The 27,066-nt window shown below is 44.1% G+C and overlaps 1 protein-coding gene across 1 annotated transcript in view; it reads right to left on the bottom strand.

Annotated features, from left to right (window-relative positions):
• The window catches only part of KIFAP3 (kinesin associated protein 3), a 66,833-nt gene that overhangs the window by 17,520 nt on the left and 22,247 nt on the right, over positions 1-27,066 (bottom strand). Inside the window, exons 11-19 of the mRNA XM_044439405.1 lie at positions 26,387-26,487; positions 19,939-20,047; positions 18,294-18,406; positions 17,306-17,471; positions 16,801-16,926; positions 15,688-15,786; positions 14,246-14,331; positions 12,440-12,629; positions 8,219-8,318 (exon numbers count right to left, since the gene is read on the bottom strand). Of these exons, the coding sequence (XP_044295340.1) occupies positions 8,219-8,318; positions 12,440-12,629; positions 14,246-14,331; positions 15,688-15,786; positions 16,801-16,926; positions 17,306-17,471; positions 18,294-18,406; positions 19,939-20,047; positions 26,387-26,487 (1,090 nt within the window). The remainder of the gene's footprint in view (positions 1-8,218; positions 8,319-12,439; positions 12,630-14,245; positions 14,332-15,687; positions 15,787-16,800; positions 16,927-17,305; positions 17,472-18,293; positions 18,407-19,938; positions 20,048-26,386; positions 26,488-27,066) is intronic.

Below are 27,066 nucleotides of genomic sequence, written 5' to 3'. Positions count from 1 at the left end.
TGTACACTGAGTCAGTCCCCTGCCTTTCCAGAACAGCTCATATTACACCCTTAATGCCGTACCCAATGCCCATTGCCCTGAAAGGGGAAAAAAAGATTGCCAGAAGGCATGAACACGCAGACTCCAGAGCTAATGATTCAAAGAGAGGACCCAGCTATGGAAAGGCGCCACGAGACTTCCAGCTCCCTGGGACCCAGTTCAAGAAGGAAATGGATACTGCCTTGCCCCTCCTCTTCCATCTTCTCCTGAACCAACATGAATCTTGGCTGGGGATTATGGCTGCATTCCTACTTCCATTTAGCTGGAAGCAAGATCAAAATTTTGAAAAGACATGTCTAGGAATATACTGTTGATTCATGAAGACGCCACTCCCATTATAGCGTGAAACTTTTAAGAGACATGGCTGATACTCAGCAGTATATCTTTGCAATAAAAAAATGTATTTAAGGAACATGTGGGGAAAAGGGACAGTGAAATTAAATGCACACCTGAAGTAAAGTCACTTACAATACATAGAACTGTAGTGGCAGGAAGAAGCGCAGGCACACACGCACACGCACAAACATCAATACCAGCATTACCTTGCTTCAAAATATCCCAATCAACTTTTCAGTCCTTTGCTTGTTCAGCGCATTCCCATTAAACTTCCCATTTTCCCAGCAGGCATCCCTGGCAAATCAACCTTGACTGTTCTTTAGGAGGACAGATACTGAAGCCAAAGGTCAAATACTTTGGTCTCAGGAAGGACTCATTGGAAAAGACCCTGACGCTGGGAACGATTGACAGGAGAAGGAGAAGGGGATGGCAGAGGCTGAGGTGGCTGGATGGGGTCCCTGGGGTGGTGGGTGTGGGGTTGGGTGGACTCCAGGGGATGGTGGAGGACAGGAGGGCCTGAAGGAATGTTGTCCATAGGGTTGCGAAGAGTCGGACACGACTTTGTGACTAAACAACAACAACAACAACAAACAATCCCTGACAAACAAAGCAGTAATTCTCTCATGGCAGTGGCCATTTAGATATCTCTCACACTCAAAACATGCCAGGAAGAGGAAGGCCGCTGCAATACAAAAGCCTGCAAAGGCGGCTGGTTCCTTCCCCTCCTGCCCCACTCTGTGTAGCAACACGTGTGACAGAGAGATCTGCATCTGTGCAGGCTTAGCAGAAGTACCATGGACTTGTTAAAAAGCTTTAAAAACAAAAAGCAAAAATACTTTTAAGAAATAATTTTTCTACTGACTCCAGAACAAGAAAAATAGTAAGTCATCAATTGCTTATGTAAGAGCACTTCAATTTTTTCAGAAATGTTGACTTTTAAGTCACCAACCTGCTTCTGAAAGTCACTACAGACAGCAGATTCCCCCCGCTTTAAATGACTGATTCTCTGTCAAACTTTCAGAATACGTAAAACTAACTATACTTCCTGACATCTGTAAATTTCAAAAAGATTGGTGAAACCATTCCAACTTTAAGAAGCTTAGAATTGCCAAAACTCTGACAAGCATTTTACACTGTGGGGTTGGTTCTAAAGGATGAGCCCTTAGCAAAGGACATACTATCGGGTGCCTTTTAATTGTATGTCATCTGCATAGCCCAACAGTTTTGGGATAGTTTCACTGATTGCAGTGCACATGGGCACCTATGGCTGACAAAATGTAAGTATGTATGTAATTATTATGTCGTTATGAAGCCCTGAAATTTTCTAGGTAAGAGGCTGAAAACAAGGACTTCCAAAATATCTTCTCTGAAATGTTATGTGTGGCACATGCAGCTCAGGTGGAACTGAGGAGTATATATTTGTTCGATACTGGAAAAGGTTTGGAACAAACCAGGCTTGTCCAAGGGATGAGCCACGAAATCAGGTTGCTAGCACAAAACATCAAAACCAGAGGCACAACTTTTCAGCTGAGCCCTGTGGGTGAGCTGACAAGAGCTGGGACACGTCTCGTTTGAATTAATCATTCTTAGGGAATAAAGGTGTGAGTGTTTCCTGTCCTGACGTAGAAAGAAGCCAAAAGCATAAAGCAAAGCAAACGATGACAGCCAGTCAAACTGGCCAAAGGGCTGTGCCAGAAACAACTGGAGTGGGACAGGAAGTGCAGGTATTTTGATGCTAATGCGAGAAGTTTTCCAGCCAATATGGGGCAGCTGGAGAGCTCGGTTTTAAAGGAGAACATAGATGGAGACAGCATAATGGAGTCCCGGAGAGACAGGCGGAGTGATAAATGTGCTAGAAATCGTAAAAGGGAGCTGCATCCTCCAGGTGGTGGGTGACAGCAGCAGGTCCAAGATATATTTAGTAGACACTGCATTTTTCTCCTGACCAAAACGCTCAGGGTGATCTTGAGATTCAGCAGAAAGCCAGGGAGGTTTCCAAAAAAGACAATGCTGTAGCTATGGGTAACTTCAACTGCACTCACACAGACTGGATAAATCCAGTCATGATAAAGATTTTAAAAAGTCTCAATATCCTAAACGTCTGTGCTTTAGCGCAAAAACGGCCAGCAAGGATTTAGTCCTGGCCTGAATTTAATCCTAAATGGTGCCCAGTATCTAGTGTAAGATGATGTGAGAGTTGCTGAACTGACAGAACACAGTGAACACACATCTATTAAGTCACCGAATTTAGCTTGTGCATGAGAGGAAAACTGCCAGTGAGGCACTGGAGGCATTCGAGGAGCAGCCATCTCGAAGAGCTGCTTTAACTTGGGAGTCCTGCATGGGGCAGGGGAGCGTGGACTATTCCATGATTCTCTGCCTCAGCACAGGCACATTTTACTTCAGAAGAGGAAACCCCTCAAACGGTTGCTAGTCCTAATGGCTGGCCTGTACTTCCTTCCAGCGTCGGAGACGGATTTTGTCGCTGGGGACCACGAAGGGGGGGTGCGACAGCATTCGCGCCCTTTTGTGGACTTTGCACAGGCCTCTAGTGGGCCACGGTGCCAGCAGAATGCTGGGCTAGATAGAGCTGTGGTGGGTCCCACGCTTTCGTCTGAGCAAGTGGAAGGACACAACCCTTCCCTTGCCCCTGGCTATGTTTGTTTTATGGAATCTATGCAACAAAACAAAAAGGTGTGTGTAACATTGGGGGGGGGGGCAGTAACAACTACGAAAAACCGCATGTGGTTTCCTGAGAAGGCACATCCTCAACAATGGTAAAATGTAGTATCATACGGTTCTCAATGGATTTTAGACCGTGAGGCATAAACAGCCCTAGAATTGTCTTGCAGAATGGTTGAAATATAATAAAAGAATCCTGACTTTCTAACTATTTTTCAGCAAGTATATTTACCATTCAAGGCCAATTCAGGTCTGGAAAGGTGAGTTGAATTCAGTAGAAAGCTTTGACCACAAGGCGGTATAGACATAATAATAATAATAATAATAATAATAATAATAATAATAATATGGAACTCAGGAGACTAGCAATTCTGTTGTTCATGTCTCAGAATGCTAATGCATTTTATATTAAATCGAAGCTTCAGGAAACACTGGCTCCTGGCGCCACAAAGTTCAAAACTGTAATGACACATGTCTGAAAACCAGGATTCACTATCTAAATACCACTGTCTATTCTGTTAGACAAATCCTCCTCTCCCCCTCCTTTGCTATCTGAAACAAAATATTTGCTACAGAATGTGTTTCCAATTAGGTAGTCTTTGCCTTATGGACAGCTGCATGGATGGGTTTGTTAATAAATATTCTTAGAAAGAAGGAAAACACGGAAAGATCATCCAAAGGATTTCTGGAGTGCCTTAGCCTGGCACCTCAGTTTTATTTGCCTGACCTGCCACTAATATACTACAATGCAGAACTCATACGGCAGTAATGTTTCAGGATAGTTTCTTGAACATGACAGCTGTGGCAAGCCGCCTTTTAAACGTGTGTGTGTCGTCCAACCCAAGGTGAACAGCTCTCACACGGGCTTACTGCATGGGCTTACCCAGCATCTGAACCCAAAATTATTCTTTTAAGGATGCACATTAGTAGCATTTTCTTAAATTCCATCATCTTTGTTTTTGTTCTTTTCCTGGTGAAGGAGTGGGGAGTGACTTGCAAGAACCATAAGCAGTTCCCTGCAAAATTGCCTCCAAAGGCCCTGCAAAAGGCCTTCAAAGTTTTTCCAAGTATTTGACAAGAATGCGCATAAATCCCAGATGGGTTCTGGAAACAGGGGGTTTTAGAGGTCAGTTCTCACAGCACTAATTTGCATTTCTGAGTAGCCTGTGCATTAGCAGACTCCTACATTCTGAAAGACTCAAATGATGAATAGATGAACACATTCCCCATGGACAATTATGTACCAAATACCTAAAGGCCATTTTAAACATCTGTAACAATCTATGTGATGGCTGAAGTTCGGCTATATGAAACTGAACTACAAAGATATTCCCCCGTAGCAGTTTGGGCAATTAAGGGCAGTATGGGCAGCGCACATGCACGCATTCTCAATGAAAGACACGCACGGCAATATGCTTTTGTCCTGGTGTTGATGTCACCTCTTCTCTGCAGCAAAGGCCACTCGCAATGCATTCAGCCCTCCGAAATGTGTAAAATTCAGAAAACAAACTACCCATTTGCAGCTAACTCTGATACGTTCAGGTCTCCAAAGTTCAAGTCTCCAAGTGCTTGGCCTCATAAGCTATGACTGTGCTGCATTTACAAAGGGTTCCACTCGCAGCACAAAGGCTTCCATGAGGAAGAAGGGCTGAAATATCTACCGAAACAATTCATAGCACGATTGCTCTTCCTCTTGGCAAAGAAACTGTGAAGAATAGAGGTAATCTCATGAACTGCCGCTTGAAGGGGGGTAATCTTTTTCTCCCATACTTACACACTCTGGATATTTGACAGCATAGGAGAACATCTTGTAGAGAAGAAAAGGTTCATGAAAAGGTTCACCCATTTTAGTTCAGACCTAATATAAGCATTTTTAAGTGCATACGATCAAGATAAAAGTATGTTTTCCTTTCAGTTTTCTAATTCTATTTTACCAACAACTGTAACCAAAAGTTCAGTTTTCAAAATGCCTTACAAACCTGTATTTTGTGTAAGTTTAAAATGCAAGGTCTTATGCGCAAACAGTAGCAGCACTAACATCAAGACACCCTCATCTTCCGCAGAAGGAGAAAGGGGCCTCCACTGGCACACTGACGACCTCTCCAGAATCAAGCCAGTCTGCAGCCATCATCATCCTTGAACAGCAGCCCAGAGGGACCCAGCTGTTCAAGCTGGATTATTCCAGGCTGAAACCTACCACCTCAATGGTCCACCACTACAAAAACAGACTCATCCGTGAATCAGATGTTCAGACCTCAGAAGCTGTTTTACAAACATCTATGCTTAAGTTCTTCAAACAAGAAAAATTACTTGGTAAACAATGTGTGTGTTGGAAAGAAAGCAGATGAAGCTGCCCAGTCCTGAGCGCTTTCACATTTTATGCAAACCTTTAACCGTTTATTGATATAAACCTATATCAATATCTTAAAGCCATCTAGTGGGCTTAGGTATTCCGGGGAATATTAAAATGGCTCTCCTGCAGTCTTTTCTTGCTGCAGGAAGTGCACCTATATAACGCAGCTCTCCCATACTCCTCTGTGCAACTGTTTGCACAACTGCTTGGTTTCACAAACTTGCCTCCTAATCAAAAGGTGTTCCGTGATTCCTGCAGAGAAAAAAGGTCAAATAATCCTCTGTGGAACCAACGTGCACTTAGTTGGTCTCCCCCGCAAAGTTGTCGCATGATGAGAAAGGAGCAGACTGCCAAGATAAATTGAAGAGATGGTCCAGCAAAGCACTGAATTGTCATATTACTTGATTTTCAAGAAGGTGAGCTTTTGTGTGGCAAAGAATATTAAAAAAAAAACAACTTTCGCCCTGCCTGAGTGGCCTTCTGAATGTTACTTAGGTCTGTTTGTCAGCCCTTAAACGTATCTGCTTCTGTATCATTTAAATTCCCACTGGCGCTAGCTGGCATATTTAAGGGCGAAGAATTATAGGAACTGTAGTTCCGCAACATCTGGGGACGACACATTCCTCATCTGCGATTTAAGGGCTGCTTCTACACTGCACAGCCCCATCCCAGCCAATTCGGGATCACGCGCCACGGCAATGCACAGCCAACAGGTCTGATCCTTTGGCCATGACAGGCAGTCCTCTCAGTGGTGCACTGCCATTGCAGAGATACGTGGGCAACATGCTAGTGCTGTCCAGGGAGGGTTTCTTCAGGAGTGGGCTCACTGCTGCCTTTTTCAAGTGGCATGGACTGCTCCCTTCATAGAGAGGCATTATTCACCTCCCAGACCCAGCTACAGTTCCCTCCCTGCTAGCTTTAATAAGCCGAGAGAGACAAGAATCCAGTAGGGATGTGGTTGCATCAGCCTGTCCAAGCACCTCATCAGCATCCTTGAGCTGTAATACCTGGAACTCATCCACTCAGGGTTTTTCTCAGTTTGCCATCCCGTCTTGTTTCATCTCTCTCTCAGCTGTGGGGCATACCATGAACTCTGCTACAGAGAGGGCCTTCAGGTACAATTGTGTCTCTGTATTCCAGAGATGGACCAGGGATCCAACTGAACTCCCAGCCATATCAACCAGAAACTTCCCAAGAATCACCTGGAAACCCTCTGGATCCATCAACTTCTGGAGGTGGACCATCTCAGTAGGTCCCCATCCTGGCAGAGGAGAAAAGTCACCAGCCGTCTAAATCTGAGCAGGCAGTGATCTGACCATGGCAAAAGGAAGGATTCAAAGTTACCCACCACTGGGCACTATCACCGTGCTTGGCTGAAGAGAACGAAAACAACAACAACAGATCCTGCGTGTGCTCGGCTGTCTGTGTTGGGCCAATGACATGTTGGGACAGCCCGATGGTTGTTATGGAGCCCATAAAGCCCTGAGCCATCCTAGATAAGGTGCTCTCGGCATGACAGAGAAACACCTCTCACTTTCCAATGGGCTTTTTGAAGCATCAACTGCAATGGTGACTATTAAATAGGAAGATTTAGTTAAAAAGAGCAATACAAATTAGTTAATACAGCAACTAACAAATGGGGACTCAGCTTACCAGTCAAAACCCATTTCCAGGCAATGATGCCTGCAGACGAACATCTGCGTAACAGTTATAGCACTGAAAAAGTGCATGGTCGAGTATTCTGTTCGAGTTGCGTTACCTCTAAGTAGCAATCAGAAATATTAGGATAGAATAATCTGCTTCATACTAACCTATGTTAGACGCTGTTAAATTCTGGATTGTCAGATGAATGAGCTCAGCTGTATTAGTAAACTGTTAACCACAAACAACTCAGAAAGAGAACTCATGGTTTGCTGTAGGGTTGGAAACTCTGGGTTATTTTACATAGATTGTTATATGAAGATCCAAAAACGTGGGGTGTTTATGGATTGTTTTGCCAGGCTGTAGGCTAGGCAACCAAGAGCAGCCAAAAAGCTCAACTGCTCTACATGCCAGTATGACAGAAGTGCAAACACATTTGAGATACACAGAGGGGACAGGCAAGGAGGATGGAAACAACCTAGTGAGTGAGAAAACAGTGGCTTATTTGATCATCTGCCAGGCAAATCCTGAGTAGGACAACAAACCAACGGTTAAATAAACCATGGTCAGCATTATGTGTGAACCAGACCAATGCTGCCATATTGGCAGGACAGTTGCTTTGATGTGTACTCAGCCCACCTTCCTTCTGCACGCCTAACAAAAACCAGTCACGTCAGGAGAAACGAGAGCGAGGTACCAGAACTCAAATTCTACAGGCTGTTTTGGCCCGCCCTGTCCCTTGGCAAACCATGTGATCAATTCCTGCCTGTAGTTCGCCTGATGGCCTCCTCCAGTCAGTGCGAGAGAAATTTCTTGCACCAGGTCTAGGGCAACTGTAAAGCTGCACCATCGACAGGACCATGGACAAATGGGGTAAAAGAAAGAGCACAACAAGCAACAAGTATGCTTCTCCCCAGTGCCCCCCATCCTTCCTTGGCCATTCCACCGGTGTATCTGGGTGATTCTGTCTGCCTATATTTTGTGTCAAAAGCACAGATCAAAGTCCATTAGTATAGCAGAGACTCAAACCCTATGACTTCTCAAGCTGGCTGTGCATAATGAGCCCTCAAGTTTGTGCTTGTAAATCTACAGTTCAAGGACTAAAAACTTAGTAATTTGTGATCTTCCAATTTATAGAAGCTAAAACATCTTCTAGAAGTAATTTACCTGCCAGAGAAGGGATGCTGACCCACGAGGTCTCCATTCTGAATGTGGTAATCACTGAAGAAATCAGGACTTACTGCTCCATCATGCGTTATCAGTCCATCTACAAAAACAGAACATATAGAGTCTGGGACTGGAGCAAGAGAGGACAGCAGAGAGCTTGCGAGTGTTTCTTCTCAGCTGGTTCTGCTGAAAGGAAGACGCCACTGCTTTGAAACAAGGGGTTTGGCTGCCCTCTATTTTGCCATAAAAAGTGAATCCATTTTGTTATGAGCATATGACCCACTAGGCCTGATATTAGCTGCACAAGATATACTTATTTGCAAGCCGCCCCGAGGCTTCGGCGAATGGGGCGGCCTAGAAATTTTCTAAATAAATACATACATACATACATACATACATACATACATGCATGCATGCATACATACATACTGTGGTGAAAAGGCACATTGTCAGCTGAAGAGAAAGGATTTCTCACTTCTCTTTACCATCTTATAAATATGTGTTTGAAAAGAAATTCCACAAACTTGACAGTTAGGACTATTACCTTTCCCTGTCCCGGTTTTTGTTTAAAGGGAAATTTGAATCCAGGAGCAGAGGTGCTACATTGCTGAATTAAGCAGAGTCAGAGTATGGAAAGCAAGGTCTGGGCAGTGGAGCAGCCTCATGAGTTCCTGGGGGCAAAAGCAAAGCTGAGCCACTGGGACTCAAGCTAGAACAAAGCTGTTGTTTTGTTTTTAAGCAGAAGGTCAACATAGGGAAAATCATGGCTGTTCCTGCAGATTATTTTCCCGTCAGAAAAGTGGCAACTAGCCAGAGTGACACGGGAGAAAGAGATGAGTAAGGGAAGGCAATGTTACGTCTGCTGGGACAGCGGAAGAAAGGCTTACAAGCACTCCAGTAGTCATCTGCGCATTCACAAAGACAGACTCCACGCCTGTGTGATCCCTCTCTTTGGGAAGTTCCTGTCACTGGGAAGGTTTTGGTGAGAACCCTTTGCCCACCTTCACTGCAGGTATATCTCAGAGATCTCACCCATGTACCGTGGTTCTCTGAGACTGACACTGTGGCCTCGGATACAGAGGCTGGTTGGGAAGGACCTTTGCTTAGACAGGGAAAGCCACAGTAAAGACTGCCTCAGCATCAATACAAAATTGAAAATGAGATGCAAGTAGGCGTGTGGCAGGCAGGGCCGTGGGAATGCACAGATGATCAGAGAATGGCAGTGACGGGAGCAACCTGCCTGTCTTGTTCGTGGTCTCTGTGCATCATTCATATGGGCCACTAACAAGCTTGCCAAGAATATCAAGAGCAACAAAAAGGGCTTCTTTCAGCATGTAAATAGGAAGAGGAAGGGGAGACAAGTGGTGGGGCCACTAAATAAGGAGGAAGGAGATCCAGTGACTGATATGAGGGAACAAGCACAGATGCTAAATGACTATTTTGCCTCTGTATTCTCCCCAAAGCAGGACGGGGGAGATCCGCATAAGAGATTAGATGAGGCTGGGGACTTAGGGGCACAGATTAGAGTCACCCCCCTAGAAGTTGAGGGGCTCCTCAGAGCACTGGACATTACAAAGGTGCCAGGCCCTGACAGGTTACACCCAAGAGCACTTAGAGAGTTGGCAGGGGTTCTCTCACACCCGCTGGCCTCCATTTTTGAGGCCTCATGGAGAACGGGTGAAGTTCTAGAGGAATGGAGGGTGGCGTCAGTGGTACCAATTTTCAAAAAGGGTAGTAGAAGGGACATGGGGAATTACAGACCAGTTAGCCTTACGTCCATTGTAGGAAAAACAATGGAAAGGCTCATAATAGCGAGAAATCTAGTGAGAGATCGGGGGTCAGACTAGATGGCCTGGGAGGACCCTTCTGACTCACTCTGTTTCTGTGTTTACCAGAGGTGGGTCAGTGGAGCTGCTGAAGAAAATTTGCACTGCCAAGGCAGTCTGCCTTGGCACAGATGTTGAGCCTGCAGCACTTTGTAAATGCAGGCAGAGGTGACCGTGAAGCGGCCCTGAATATGGGCCCAAAGAGAAGCTGCTACTCCCTCGGTGGAGTGGGCTTTTCACAGTCCTGAAAGGTGCATCTTCCAAGAATCTTCGTAAGATGTCTTGTGGTTCAGAAATGCATTGGTTTTTTCACAGAGTCTCAAGATATGCAGAAATAAATAGGTGCTTCCAAATTAATTCAAACTTAGGCATTTTTTGGAATTATCCTAATAAATATACTATTTGAATAGAACCGAAAAAAGAGGACAAATTACCTAGAAAGAACAAGTAAGAGTTGCTTTAGCATCTGTGAGAAATCAAGGATTTTGTTCAAAAGGCTTCTCAGAGCCAAGCAAAAATCCACAGGACATGCAGTGATGAAAGAACGGCTATGAGGGACGATGTTTTATCTACCTGATTTTCAATTAAAGTCAGTCACAGCCATTTATGCCTCACTAAGTGAAGTCAGCCAACCCTCTCTTGCCGGAGCCCAGGCAGAAGTGGTGCAGAGGAGAAGATGCAGCTCGTTACAGCCGCGTGATCACCAGTCGCCTGAGCTCCTTCCCTGCCTGGACCAGGCTGCAGGAATGGAGCACTGCTCCGAAAACACACCGGGCAGCCTGCATGTCTCCTCCTCCCCTGCGCAGCTATCCAAACAGGAGAAGACAGAGGCTGGGAAACTGCCGCTCTGCACGCTGCTGCAGAAGCGCTTGGGCCATTCGTCTCTTCTTGCTTTTCCTCCACAAGGCTGGAGATCGGGAGGAAGGAGAAGGGAAGCGATCACCCTGTGGGCAGGAGAATAAAAAGTGACACACCCTCCTATCCTAAGCGAGAGAAGGGAGGGAATGATTTGCAACCACAGTAAGAGGAGCTCAGCTCGAATTCCTGAACAAAGTTCAGGAAATGTCCAAGAGGACACCAGTGGGGTTAAAAAAAAAAGCTTCTTTCAGAAAAATGGGTGTCTTCCCCTAAAATAAAAACAAAAGTGAGCACAGATTCAGGTAAAACACAGTTAAGCTAACAATAAGACAAATGAAAATATAATTTGAGGTGCATATTGCCAGAAATATCGAAGACCAATACTCTCATTTTTAATGCATCAGAAGCAGGAGAAAGATGAAGCAAAAGAACCGATCTGGAAGGCAGCTGGACCATTAAATGACAGGGGAGTGAAAGATATAATAAAGGAGGATAGAGGAGACCACAAAGAAACGGAATGAATTCCTTATGTCTCCCTTCACTGCAGGAGGAGGTGCCAGTGCCTGAACTGACATTCTCAAGAAGCTGAAGAACTGAATCGAACAGAGGTTACAAGATGATGACATTTTATCAATTTGGTTTCACAAATAAATTAAAAATGAACAAACCACCAGGTCTGGAGGACATTTTCCCAAGAGTTCCAAAGAAACTCCAATGCAAAATTGCAGATCTTCTAATAAAAATGTTTAAGTTGACCCTAATAAACAACCCAGAACAATGATTTTTAATGGCAATAGATGGGGAGGGAGGGGGAAAGAGCCAGGAAATTACAAGCCAGTTGTAACCTTAATTTCTGCTTTAACCAGTGAAAAGCAATTTAATTTAAATTAAATAACAGAAGTATTATGCATCTGTGGAAGAATCCATATGGCTTTTACAGAGGGAAGCCTTGCCTCATTCACTTTTGGAAAATGGTGGTCTTATTTCCTGCTTGTGCTTGCTTGAAGAACACTTTGCATAGTCACTGTTAAATTTTGTAGAGTAGTCCTGGTCCTAAACTAAATTGTGTCTACTGACACACTTCCCTTATTTCCTATGGGAGCTGGCAGTTGGTTGATCAGGGTATTGGGATTGGTGGTACCCTATCTTTCCAACTGGCACCACCTATCACACAGAAGCAGGCTAAGTACAAGTCTGCATCAGTCCCATGCTGCTTCCTCCTACCCAGCCAATTCTTCATAAATATCAGTGCTTGCATTCTGAGACTACTCCTCCATCTATTAACAGGCTTAAATTCGCTCACAGGAATTGTGTCTAGTCATTTCCTTTCCAGGGAAAGAAACCCTGTCTTCACTGTAGCTTTCCTGCATAAAGGAAAACGCATCTAGGTGCCTTTGCCATAGGAAGCTGGTGAACAGAGGGCAGGATTAAGGGATGTGCTTGGGCGCCACCTCTTTATGAGACTGGGCACATGAAGCCGCTCGCCGCAGAGTCTCTACTGTGCTAGAAGGAATACCACAACCTGCATCAGCCTCACCAGCATTGTAGTAAAGATCAGGCCTTTCCAGAATGTCCCCTTCATGAATATAGGGCTCAACGCGGTCGTCCCCATACAAAAACTGCTCGTTTTCATCCATCTGTCGACTCTCCACCATTTCCAGCCACTGGGAATTGTGCCATCTGAACTTTTCACTCTGGATCTTCTTAGCCCACTCTTCATCATATTCCTGTTAGGAAGTGAAGGGATCTTCAGTACTATGATTCCAAAGAAATGGCTTGGGTTTAAATGCAAAATTAACAAGTGTGTCACGGAAGGGAAGAAAGCAACGTTTCTATCCTGCATTTCAGGAACCAGGGACTAGGGTTCTCTGTCACGCCATGATCCAGAGTGACAACAGGTGCAGCGTGTAGTTTGCTGAACTGTGTTTTCACTAGTGGAAGGCAAAAGCCAAATCAGTACATTAAGATTCAATGAAAAACTGCCATCACTAAGAATCAGGTATAACGTTGAATGGAAACATACACACACAAAATGGGATACGTTTTCCTATTCCAAATGTGGTTCTGAAAGACCACAAACCCCTGCTCTAAAAGCCCTCCTGGTCGGTGCCAACGGTACAGAAGGTTGCAGACTGGTCTAAAATAGATCAGCGAGGCAGTTACGCCTTTCGGCTCCAGAATCCAGAAAAACCTCAGCTGTACTTCCAGTGTGGTGTCCATCCCCATGAAACTGCGATCTGCTTTGGAAATGCATGCTCGTGTTATTGCAGTATCACAGCAGGACCGCTTCAGTTTCAGACTGGACCTTGCTGGCCAGGTCTCTCCTTGCACAGGAGAGGTCACTGAGTGAGGCACCATCTTCTTCCATGGGAGGAAGTGATACCTGGAGAAGTTGCCTGGTAACTGGCCATCTTGAGGGCCAGCAAAGCCACGGAGGAGCTTCTCCCGACGGCACCCAAGCGGCAGCCTTACTTGTCTGCAGCTCTCAGGGCTCCCTCCGCCACGATGTGCATTTCCTCTCATATTATCTACCCGGTTTCTAGAACTCAGTGCACAGTCGATGCGAATGGAACCCCCATGCCCCTTTGACACCCAAAGAACTGCTATTGTAACAACGGAAAGAGAAACAAAATAGATGGAGGATACAGCTATGCTCACAACATTTGAATGACTGGTTTACTGAGGACCAAATGGCTATCAATGCATATTTTATCTGCTCTTGTTGAACTTAACATTTTTTTTCTTTTTTCACAAAAGATAATAAAAACGCATCTACATAAAAACGTCCCGGAAATAACCTGGAGAATGGGGCTGACACAATGTTAACGTGCTGATGGCTCTGGGAAGAGAGTGAAGGTTCTGAATCAGTGGCTTAGATCAGCTAAGACGGGTTAGAGATGAACACAGAGTTAATCCAGAGAAGAGAATGTTGCTGGCTTGGGGGATCGTTATCGCATCTGCATTGCATTTTATTGTATTTTAATGCTACTTTGAATTAATCTTTGCCTTTTTAAGCATTTTATGTACTGTATTTTATACAGTAAAATGGAAATAAAATAAATATAGAAAAGAAATAAATAACCACGCAATTCTTAAAAATGCATAAGATAGCAAAGATGCAACGGACAACTTACAGGATAAGGAATCCCACTTATCCTGTACTTCCAGCATGTGATTTGAAAGAGCAGCAGCAGCAATGGCTAATTTTACTGAAAGAACTTTGCAACCTAGCAGACATATATAACATAACAGCACATATATTTTCATTTGCCAGAGTAAGAGTTTCCCATTTTCATTCATGCTCTTACAACAGACAGCAAATAAACAAACAGGAGTAACTTACTGCTATTATATCCAATGTATTATCACAGACTTTACGGATCTCAGCATTTTTATCATGCATCAGATCTATAAGATATGCTGGAGCCTCTAGGAAGACAAGGTTAAGGATGGAAAGCAATTCTAGATGTCCACAAATGCTGGCCTGCCCAATTTGCGATAAAAAAACATACCAGGGAGGATTCTACAGGAAGTCCAACTTTGTGCTGTGACTTTTTGAGCATAAGCTCAAAGGAAAGGGTATCTTATTATTTATCTTTGTAGCCAATCTGACTTACAGAGCAAGATAAAAATATTTAGATCAGCCCACAAACTCTACAATTCGGTGGTCCAGAGGTGAAAGCCCATGCGATCCTTCCAAGGAGCCTCAGGAAAGTACCATTTCCTGAAAGTGCCCAATATGGATTCTTCCAGGAGAGGCAGGTGCAAGAGGGTTTTAACAAAGCAGTACAAGCCTGGATAGTAACTTGGGCGTCATTTTGCAGACGCAAGAGACTGCATACTAACTTGGAGTAAAATATGCAAATGTGGTCCTTTAAAAACCAAAAATGTCTCACAATCAGATCCTCCATCAGAATTCTCTCCTTCTATCCGCCTTTTTAACTGAAAGGCAGGGAATAAGCCAAAAAAGCAAACCTGCCATGGGCTTGAGCCCATATTCCTCAAATCCAACCACTCAGAGTTACTGATGGGGACAGAAGCCAAAGCATGTATATTAAATACTCTTCACATGATTTATCTTTTTATTAGTCACTCTGTTTATCCACCAAGGTATCCATGCATGCCCCTTAAAGCGCTGGCTCAGGCGATCGTGGCAGTCTCAGAACCCTATGCAGTCTCATGCACAGGAGCTTGCGTTCCGTTTGTGGTGCTTGTCTAATTGTGGGGGAGACGGTCTATGTTGGTATGGGAGAGGAGGAAGGACACCTTGTGTACTCACACGGCCACCCAGGGATGCTTCAGGGATGCTCTCAGTGGAAGCCATGAATCCACTTGCCATTAGCTCCACATTAAGCTGCAGCCAACAGCTGCTTTGGACTGAGAGGGTCATGACCCAATGGGATGGAGACAGAAAGTCTCAGGTATCTCAGTCTCGGCACTTGCTGTCTCCAGCCATGGTCTGGAAAGCTCCTGTCCGAACCCTTGGAGTTCCACACCAGTCAGCGTCAGCAACACTAGATGGGCTCAGTATAAAGGCAGCTTCCTACATTCCTATGGTGCTACATCACTACTAATCTCAAGGGCAAATGCAAGGTATGGCAACAGCATGTGAGGATTCTTGCATAAGGCTAGGAAACATTCAGCTACTTCTTGAAATTATTTTAAATGATCCCATGCGTGATCCACCATCAACCCATAATTATTCTTCCTTGGAACAACATTTAATACTTGGAAGAACAACTAAAAGCCCTGTTTGCAAAGAATGTTTTCTTCAGAAAAGGATACGAGTCTCCTTGATGATGACATCTCTAGTGGCTTGGTGAAAGACCATCTGGTAAAACACATAAATGATCTGGCAGACAAACTCATCATCTTCCTGTTGAGCTAAACAGAAGAAAATGAATTGCTGCTGTTAAAGTTTAAAGTCCCGAGTAGAAACACTTAAACCGAGAAGGAGATCCATTCAGTTCCCCGGATTAGGGTAAGCCAGGTGAACGTATGGACGGCAACATACCAATTTTAAACTGGGATACTTTAATGCCCTGCATTTTACTGAAGGCGGAAACGGTGCTGTCCTGAAAGACTGTTAAGGGTTCCTTATCCTGCATCTCACAGGACAGCTACAACCCCCACGTCCATAGTTACTTGCTCTCAGGGAGAAAGATTTAAACTGGTTTACACATACAGCAGATGCGGAGAAGAAAATGCACCATGTTATAGCCCTTGTTGTTGGTGGGATATAAATTTTAGAAATGTAATAATAAGGGGCAGCATTTGCGGCCAAATATTGTAGGGTTTGAATGCAAGTGCTACGATTTCTATCTGTAAATGGTATCATTTGTCAGCCAAAGGGAGTCCCTGGGAACGTCTCTGGACTGAAAAGCAGCAGCTTGGGTCTTGTTAGCCACTCCAGCAGAGTGACACTTAGTTGGCTTGAGCAGTAGCAAGAGACTGCAGAAGGCGTGAATGAGCCAGGATACAAACTCTGCTTAGTTCATTTCGAAAGAAACTGGACCCAGCGTGGATGGCCCGTCTGAGCAAGGCAGCAGGAAGAGTTTGCAATTCAAGCGTCAGTCTCCTGACTACTCACCCCTAGTCTCTCCTGTTATTCAACCTCCCATTGAAAATATTATTGTATTTTGTTGCTCTTTGTAGTAACACTAATTTTTACACAGGGTGGATTTGTTTGTTTGTTTGTTTTTTGGGTGTGTTTTTGTGGGGGACCAAATTTCTCAAAGCTTGATTGAGCACACTGCTAAATGAGAATCATGAGAAAATAAATAAATGTAATGTGTAATAGGTACACGTTCAGAATGCAGGCTTCATTTTAATGCTTCCTGCTTACAAACTTCTGCAAGTGGGCACTGTGTATTTCCCACAATATTGTGGGATACATACCATTTAACAGTTCAATAAGTGCTGGAATAATCCCAGATTTAGCTAGCAGTGCTGCACAGGAGTCATCCATGGATACGGTTCCAATCATTATCACCACTTCCAAGACCAGGTCATCTTCTGCAGAACCTGATAAATTTAACAGAGAAACTACACTGCCAAATCCTGCTGGAATACAAACACTCTTGCTGGAAGACTCTGACAGCATATTTTAATGTGCTAGCAAAACTTAGGGTTTAAGTAGGAAAAGCAGTAGCTAGCCCAACTAGGAATTTAGTAAAATATCACCTTTAAAAGTTAACTATAATGTTTATTACCATTATTTTTAATTGCTAACTAAAACTTCAAAAGGAAAAAAGCCAGTTAGTATACCCACCACATGCAACACAGTAACTTATATGTGTCAAAGACAGAGACAGAAATATATACATACATACATATCTATTCTGTAGTTATAGCTATATATCTATATCCATCAATATAAAGACCTGTTATTCATAACACAGACCTGGCTTTAATTTATCTTTGAAATATGGTACCATTTTGTACTCTTTCAGCACAAGTTCCCAATCCAAATCAGGCAAAGTCAAATTGGCCAGTGTTCCTAAGCATTCTATCACAAATTCCTCTTCTTCGTCATTGGAGATCTGGGCAGCTAGATCGCCAACATAATCCTAAACAAGCAAGCAAGAAACTCATTTAGCAAATATAAGACATGCTTATAAAGGACAAAGCAGTGGGGGAGATGCATCAGAGCAACTCTATGGACACCGTCCCCGCCCACTCCACTCTTCTGCCTTACTCAGTCATAACCCGAATGTAAACCTTAGTGACTTGCAGCATTCTTTCCAGTTACGCAATTTTTCAATGCCAGGATCTTTTCTCCTTGACAAGAGCTTTGGTCTTCCAGGATGCCTTTAGGGATGCTGAGCCTACGAGAATTTCTTACTGCCAGGGGTGACTCTTAAGGCTGTGGGGATGATGAGTCTGAAAGCAAATGGCTTGCCTATGACCAACTAGTATTTTCATGGCAGAGCTGGAAACTGAACCAAAGACATCTCTGCACACAGTTCGGGTGTTTTCAAGCATCCACAGCTTTTTAAAACTAAAGACCCATCTCAACAGGACAAATCTTATCAACAGATGTCACCTTAACTTCAGACACGCAACAGTTGTGACCTGGAAAAGTGCATGGGATTAAGGGTGCAAAGTGCCTGACTGAACAGCCACATGGAACTCTAACATGGAGGCGTTTGCCACACGGCTCGCACAAAAACACCTGGATGTTCTGCAGAGTCAACCTACACATAATGCATTTTTAGGGTGCTGCTGGAAACTAGAAGCAGCTTGCACTGCAGTGTGATTAATCAATCTACAGAGTGCTGCCGAATGTTGCCATTACATCCAAATTGGATTGATGTATCATTTCAATAGCCTAGAACTAGCCCTTGCTGCAGCACGAGGTTGAGGGACACTGGGAAGGCACAGATGCTTACGATAAACAAAGTTTTGGTTGGTCCATCGTGCTGAGAGATATTCCTTATCATCTTCATCAGTAATGGATCCTTGAATTTCAGCGCTCTCTTCATTAGCATTTTCAGTCCATTTCCTGAAAAAAAATAACATCATAAAACAAAACAGGAGAAATGTATGAACCAGTTATTTGATGCACATTCACAAAGAGGGAATCCAAACCATTTATAATATGAATAAGTTAATGATTGGTGCTTGGTCAGCATCAGCTATAAATAGCCAATAAAATCACTTTTTTAAGGATTCAGTGGAATTGAGGAACTATAAAGCAGAAAGCCTAATTTCCATTGGACGTAAACAGGTGGAACGTTTTATTAAATATAGAAGAAGCAAGTAAAGAGAAGAACACATCCCGCTGAGGAAAGCCCGCCATGGTTTCTGAAAAAGGGAAGGTGTGCTACCCCAGCCTTCTGGAGTTCCAACCATCAAGCATGTAGTTACTCCATTATTTATTAACACTCAAACACCACCACAAAGCACACCTTCTACAGAAGGTTGTTTTAGCCTGAACACCACAGAAAGAGTTAAATAATTCAGCAGAAACAATTCAAAAATTCTTCCAAGGAAGCTGGGACTTTAAAACAAATGAACAAACAAACGGACAACCACCTGTTTTCACTAGAGCAACGCACTCCTGCAGAATGACAACATTACAACATAACCCACACATAAAAGATTGTATTACTCAGGAAAATAAGCCATAGAAGTAAAACTGAGTGTGTGCTATTTTGTAATTTTCATGATAATTCTAACTAATTTAAGGTACAGCCTAACAAGTTACTGCTCATTGGAAGGCGCCTCCACGTGGGACAGGCAGGGCCATTCCTTCCGCAGATGGATCTGAACTTGTCTGCCCAAAGTTGTGGCCGTTCTTAAAGGCAGAATATGAAAAATCCTTTGTCCTTGGGGTACTCTTCCAGGAACCACAGTCCGGTAGCTTTAAGCCCCATTATCTTTTATTACTTAGCTACCGTTTTGGAGATATAATTGTTTATCTTAGTATTTTAATAATGACTTTAATACTTTTGACATGTAAACTGCTTACAGATTTTGTTAGATCAAGTGGTATACAAGAATGCTTAATAAAAATAAATACATGAAAGCATCATTTTGCTAAGTTAAACAATAGTCTTTTTTCCCTAAAGGAGCATGGGTATATGAAGGAAATTCATGACAATGACATTATTTTCACATTGTTAGGTGTCAGGGAGATGAAGTGTCTGGCTCTTCTCAGGCATTAAGATTCTGAATGCGTAACGCAATGTATACAATGGCCTCTCAGCTATTCCATAGTTCACTCTCCAAAGGGCTGTGACGTCTGGATTTGGACAGTGCAACAAGCAATCAGGGTAGGGAGGAACCCGGAACCAGAGCATTGCATCTTGCTGCGGCCCTCAACCATGGCAACTCATCACGGTGAATCACCACAACTGGGTAACGCCTGCCATGTCACATGGACCGAACTGCCATCCAATTTCAGCTTGACCAGAGAAAACGGTTAATGCAGTTTGGCTCACAGCGCTGTTTGCACACCCAAATCCTACTCTCCTCCAGAAAGCCATTACTTTACACTAGGCAGTAGCCTCAAGCTTGCGGCTCGATCCTCACCTTCACAAACGAGTTGCACGTTCCTCTTGTTAGCAGCTAGGTTAATGCAGAAGGAAATGAGCTCCAAGTCAACACGTTCGTCAGCACACTCAAACAGCATCTTCATTAACTAGCAGAACACGGATGAGAAGCCGTCAGAACTTTTAAGAGCAACAGCACAAAAGCGCATTTCTTTAAAAGGGATCTGGCACGGTTTTCTGGTGAAGGACTGTTGTCCTGTAAAAAAGTCAACTGGGGGCTGCTGCTCCTGGGGGTCAGCACCAACGACAGAAAAGAGCAGCATTTAAAGCCCTGCAGAGTGCTCCTTCCCTACCTTACCACACCTTGCTCACACACCTGTGCAATGCCACGGATTCTCAGGGAGGTGGAGTGGAAAGCAAGATGACACTCAGGGCGCTTGACTCAGAGAGCCCACAGGCCCCCCATGACCACTTACATGGAACCCACACATCTACAGCACTGTTATCTCAACATGTCTGCCCCAAGCTTTGCTCAGTTATGGTGGCAGACCTTGGTAAACAGTCTTAGCCACAAATAAATTACAAGTTTAAGTCGTAGACCAGCAGCACTTCAAGATTATGTTCTTGAACAACTTTTGGGCAAGGACCAGAAGGTAGTGAATTAATGATGAAGCAAAGTGTAAATAAAATACAGGATGCATAGGAGGCCATATAAATTACCAAATCCCACAAGTATAACCTACGATAGAAGGCTCCTTCTCAAATTTTTATGTAAACACCACATGTTTATTACATATACATTATACAATGTTAATAGGAACACAGGAGAAACTAACAACAGTACATTTGTTTTATATTGTGAAGGAACATGAACCAGAACACAAAGATGAGACCTCCCAGTGCTCAAGCATCCTCTCTCTGGGCCTTGTACAATCTTGTAAAATGGCCAGCAGAGGATAACTCTTCCTCAAGTTCTTATAATTTTCTGCACTGAAACTCCTTATGTACTGCACATGTTGGTTCTTCTGTATTAGGCATTTGTAACACTGCCCACATTAACAGTGCATGTTCCTGCCCACTCCACAGCACTCTCCCATCCATGAGCATCGCCCTGTGTTTCTCCTGTGCATGGGAAAGCAGCTACTGGAATTTTGATTAAAAAGTGCCCCTTAGAAGCCAAGCGTCACCCCCCTTCCTTGGCACCAGGGCTGTAACCATCTTCACAAGCACATGCACACATACTTGCATTTTCTTAAAACACTGCAGGGTTCGAGACAGCAGCGCTAGACTAAATCATAAGCTGTGCCCTTTCTGCCACCGCCCCACAGCCTGAAATGTAAGGATCACAGCAATGGATCCAAAAAAGTGGTATCAAAGGGAACCAGGAAGTGCTGTGCCCAAGACAGTGGCTGTGTGATGCAAAATTTCTTTTATCTCTGCCGTTCCATTCTAGTAGTGCTCCTCACTAACGCTAGGAAAATGTGTAAGGAGGGGGCAACCCAGACAGATAAAAGAGATGTAAGTCTGCATAAGCATACTCAAATATAACCCATAGTTTAGCCTCATTCTCCACCCTTATGGTATTGGGTTTTGCTACCTTGGCTGAGCCCTGATAGCTATTCTACCCCACCCTGGCCTAGACTCAAGTTTTCTCCTATTGTAAGGGAAAGGAGAGACCTTTCGCACTGCAATCAGTATGGGGGAAGCATGGCCAACCCTCCCCTTCATTTTCAGTCCTCAGTTGGAGGTGGGGGAGGAGACTGTGGAGAGACCCAAACCTCTCTTTAGAAAGGGAAGCCTTTTTATAAGGAGTCTCTGAGAAAGGGGTGAGGCCCAGGTTCAGTCACCAGCAAAACTCCTGCCTGAAACCCTGACAAGCCACTGCTAGTCAGTGCTGACCGCACAGGCCAAGATGGACTGAGAATCTGAGCCAATGCAAGGCAGCTTCCTAGAAATGGCGAAAGATTACTAGAGGCTCCAAGCTGGTGTGGGGGGTCAGACTGGTGGGGTGAAGAGACTACAGGGGAACTGGAGAGTGAGGAGGTGGGAGAACACCGCGTGCCCCTGGATCAGGGAGTGGAGAGAGAGGACTGCTGTCACCTAGCCGTGGGTGGAAGCCATCCCGAGACCTCACTGGGAAAGGGAATTGAGGAACAGGAGGGCCTACTGCATCGGACAACGCGACCCTGCGCCACGCTGGGAAGCCAGTCTGAGTCCTCCAATGGCTGAGAGATGGTTCCGACAGCGCCAAGGGTGAGCAGGACGCTGGGTCCAAGCTGCAGGCACCAGAATCCAAGGAGAGGGACTGTGGCCTGGATGTCAATGGGCCCCAGGCTGGTGATGACAACCGCAGCGGGAGGATGGCCAGGGGTGCTGGGTATGTTGCCCGTGAAGCTGGGGTGGTCCTGGCGGTGGCGCAGGAACCTCCTGGAGCGCGCAGTGCCAAGGCCGTGGCATGCCCTCTGTGAGCGTGTGCGGGCAACTGCCCTGCTGCGCTGCTATTCCCCAGTAACTGACATTCACAGCAGCATGTAGCCAGTATAATTAGTGGCTACCGATAGCCGTTCCCTCCACGAATTCATTCATTTCATCCCCCTCTAGAGCCAGAAACCATTTCCATAGTTTAAGCGCATGCAGTCCAAAGCATTTCTTTCTGTCAGTCCTCATGCTGCTTTCGGAGCAAGCATGGACCAAAAGAGGATGCACAATTTGTCTCCCAGGAAAAGCGCAATGGCAAAGACCGCTGGGGGCAGAGGGGGCAGCTGCGGAGCTGCCTTTCCCCCACCGTGCCAGAAGGAGCACTCAGCTCCAGTGGCCAGTTGCTCTGGGGCTGCAGACCCAAAGGAGGCACGCTCTGGCCTTTGGCACCAGCCAGGAAACTGAGGTGCCGAGCTGAATGGGCTTGCTGTATGTCTCATGACCACCATTTTAAAGATCTTATCTTTGCACATCTAAAAATCTAACTATTCTCTCTTCATTAAGAGGAAAATTAAAGGAAGCCAAAGTACATTACCAGTACTTCGCTGCATTCCTGCTAGAAGTGGGAAAAGTCCTGCAGTTTTACCTAAACTAGCTCAAGTTTTTAGAATAATCCTTTGGTATGAGCTCTGCGTTTCCTACTATGTCTTCATTTAATTTGATCGCTACCCGTGCCACTTCAAAGGGGAGCGTAATTGCTACCAAATAGGAAATATTAAAATTAAATTTGTTCTGCTTTTACTATGCCCATTGTCATCTTTTCCTCATTTAGCAGGAAAGCAGTAAAAGAGCTGCTGCACGTACAATGAAGAGGCAGTAGTTTTCAATCAGGCAAGTCCCATATTGAGTATCAGATACCACAGCCCAGGCCTAAAATCACTGTGTCTAGACTCTCTGGCACCTGACTTCACTTATTTACCACTGACCAGAGGCCAACCCCCACAGTTTTCTTTCCATACACCTCAGTCCAGCCCTCTCCCAATCCCCAGCTCAAACATCTTTGAATGATTATGCCAGAACTGCATGCCGAAAGAATCTCTTCTGAGTGGCTACTCCTTAACTCTCATGTTTGAAGTAACGCTCTGGTTTCTGAGCTTCAGCAGATAATGGTGGACAAAAGCAAAGCGGGCTGTCAAGAGAGGACGCTTACCAGCACTAAGCTGAAAAGAGACCTGTAGATCAAAGAGGAGCCAAACAGACAACTGTGGCAGAAAACATGTGGATAAGTCAACTCCAGAGAAGTTTGTCTACTGCTGTGTGGAAGAATATTGAATATCACTATGACATCACTGCCCAATCATGCCCTTTGATTGGCTAAACTATTACCTATAAATGCTTTTATAACCATCTGGAAGGCATTTGCACCTATTTAAATAAAGCATGCACGGCTGGGGTCTAAACAAGAATGGACTGTTAATAATTACTTTTAACTCTTACTAAACAGCACCCATTAACTCAAGCAAGGCAAGAATGTTTTCCAGCAATATTGCATTCCTCTTCGCCACCAAACAGTCCATGCCAGTCAACCCTAAGCACACGTGGGTTGCATGCTGAAACCCCACAGGAGCTTCTAGCTCACAAAGGTGAGTGCTCTACAGTTCACAGGGCATTTATGTATAATCTGTAGATTTATTACAACCGAAGGATTCAGAATTTAATTTCTGAACGGCAAGATGAAAATTCTCATAACGGCAGGCTTTTTAATGATAGCATGGCAAGCAGTGTTTTTTCCAATTAAAAAGTGTTGAAGTAAGATTCAGCTTTCAGTCCACGGAACTGCAGTCTGTTGGGGTGGGGGGCGGGGGGCATCTTATGCTTTGCTCCAGGCAGAATAATGTCCTGGGCTGCCCATCAGCATCATCACAGTAACAGCAGCTTAGGTATGGGAGTCAAAACAAGTCTGAATTAAAACAGCTACTTGCTAACATCAGATCATGTAACAAAGATACGGATACAGGAATCAGAATGTGCAGTAACTCTAGATGCCAACTCCGTCTCCATATCTAGTGGGGCAATCCTGTTACGGAACTGAATTATATCGTCCACGACATCAGAGGCCTCCTGTCTTCCAATGTGATGTATGCCATCAATTTCCAGAAATGGTTTCTGCTTTGCAGGACAAACAGGGCAGCCTCAGCGGAAAAGAATAAACAGACATATCTGACACCAGAAAGGGCAATCTTCAAGGGCCCGTGGAAGGACGCTTCAGCCTCCCACGACACGCTGCCACTGACTTAAAGGCAGCTATCATGGGCCAGAGAAGCTTCAAAGGGAGAGTACAGTGAGAAAGTGCTGAGTTATGCAATGCAACAAGGTTCAAGTCAAGGCTCAGATACGTTTTTCCTCCTTTAATCACACTCCATTTATTAATTGGCTTACCTCATGCCAGGGCATTTATGTTATCAACAGCTCTTTTGTAAGCGAAAATGGCCATTATTAATAATGTGATCGTCACTATCAGAACTACCTGCATGTCATGTCTTTTTAACCTATTTATGACACCTCCTTCCCACTCTGCCTTATGCATGCCCAAATTCATGATAATTCTTCAAAGCTTGTACCACAATCACTTGCTGAGTATTTAAAATGCTACAGAATTCTTTGCCGTTTAGCTGGGGAGCAAGCTTGTTGTGAAAAAGAGTGTTGCTAAAATATATGGTAACCTGAAGATGCAGGGTTCAATACAACCATCCATAGTACCGGGAACAATCAAAATTTACTGCTTTATGATTTGTTGAATGTGTATTGTCTAGTTTCATCTTTTTCTGTTGAAATCTAATATATTGTTTTGTATATGCAGTAATGGAACTAATGATATTATGTTCCAAATGATATATAAATCACTAATGATAAGTCCACTATTTAAAAAGCAGGTTTGTCACCTGCCTTGCTTATGGATTTGATGCTAAAAGGATGCAAATTAAAGATGGCTCTCCAGCTTATGTTCCCGCGTTGAAGAGAATGTCTAATGTTTAATTCATTCACTAGAGTTTCACTGTTAAGATGGTCTGGCCCCAATCCTGTGTGCACATACTGGAGGGAGGGAAATCCCATTGAACTCAGTGAGACTTACCTCTGAAACATGCATAAGATTGTACTCAACATGTTCATTTCTTATGAATCATATCTGCCCTTACTTGCCTATTTTAAAATCATATTAAGTTACAATACCAGCCAATACTGGTGATCATACCAGCTGGGTCTGTGGGTTGTTCCCCACGTTCGTCCTGGTGAGAGCAGACCCCATGAAATGGAGCAAGTTGAGTTCCGTGCATGTGGACGGGCCGTCCTGTAGCAGGACAAGGGCGGGACCAAGCCCACCGGCCCGATCCAGCCACACTTACACGTGCCTCACACTTACTTCACCAACTCCAGTTAGTAATTAAGCATGTGGTTCAATGCCTTTCCTTTGTAATGAGGGGGACCTAAGTGTGCTTTATGTTAGCTGGTGCTGGCACTACATAATTCAGTCCTATATATTGATTGTATACCAAGAACTGGTCTAGAAAATAAATAAAATAAAATAAGCATTTTACTGGGCAAAGTACTCAATAAGCAACAAAGTAACAGGTTTGAATGCTCCACAGTCAAAAATTAAAGTATTACCTAAACTGAGCATACTATAAAAATAGCATGAACACAACAGAACAATCCTGAGAATCCGAGCAGGAAAATAAATACATTCAAAACAGCTGCCGAGATTTTTCTGAAGCAGCAGTTTTTAAATGGATTTAAAATATCTAGATACCATGGCTATCAATGAAACAATGCTGTTACTCCTATAAAATATTCAGGCAGCACTTGCCTGCCACTGGAAACAGAAACAAATCACTCATTAATCTAAGAAAAATGGGAGGTACCCGGATATAACAATAATAATTGAAAGAGCATTACCAGGATAGAAGTAAGGACACTGGCATCTGAACTGTCCCCTTCTGAACTCTACTGCAAGGCAAATGAAGCTGGGAGTAGCATGAAGGAAACTGTCATGTGAAAAGAAGCAGACCTACCTGAGGTATGCAGTCCGTGTATGCAAACATCGATTTAAAGCGATCATCCATGCTTATGTGATAGAGAATACACATGGCTACTTGTTTATAATTTTCATTTCCTAGAAAAAAAAACAAAAAGAGAATACAGAATTATAATCCATATAAATAATCTACATTTAGACTGAAATTATTTTGCATTTAACTAGATTTAGGGAAGAATACTATGTTTACTGGACTGCACCCCAGGACCACAGAAATCTTTAGATTGTCCTTCCTAAAGAACCACGCAGCGCTATAACTTTGGGAGGGGAACTCCAGGACCTGATGCATCCCACAGCCCTTCTCCACCTCCTTCCTTTCCTTTCTTTTCAACACCACCCAACACTCCAAGTCCCTTGCACCCACGTTGGAAGGAACGGTGGCCCCTGCCTTCTGAAGTCACAAAAGCGGCCTCAGGTAACCTTGCAGAGGTCAAAACAGGGGTGTTCCAGTGGAAGAAGAGGGGAAGAGAGATGCACAAACTCATAGGGTTGCATTCTCACCGATTCTATTTAAAGCTCACTATTGCAAGGACAATGATCTGTTTGACTTTCTCCCACATTTGAATTTTTAAGATCTCAATTCTTTTTGTTCTAGTGACAAATAACTTGGTGAATTTTGGTGCACTCTTGTCAAAAACAAGCCATCTCACCCACTAA

This window comes from Varanus komodoensis, unplaced genomic scaffold (assembly GCF_004798865.1).
Source record: "Varanus komodoensis strain SLA01 unplaced genomic scaffold, ASM479886v1 scaffold34_3, whole genome shotgun sequence".
In the NCBI taxonomy this organism is placed as follows: domain Eukaryota; kingdom Metazoa; phylum Chordata; class Lepidosauria; order Squamata; family Varanidae; genus Varanus; species Varanus komodoensis.
Note: the sequence above shows the minus strand (reverse complement) of the source record. Positions and strands in the feature narration are given on the sequence as shown.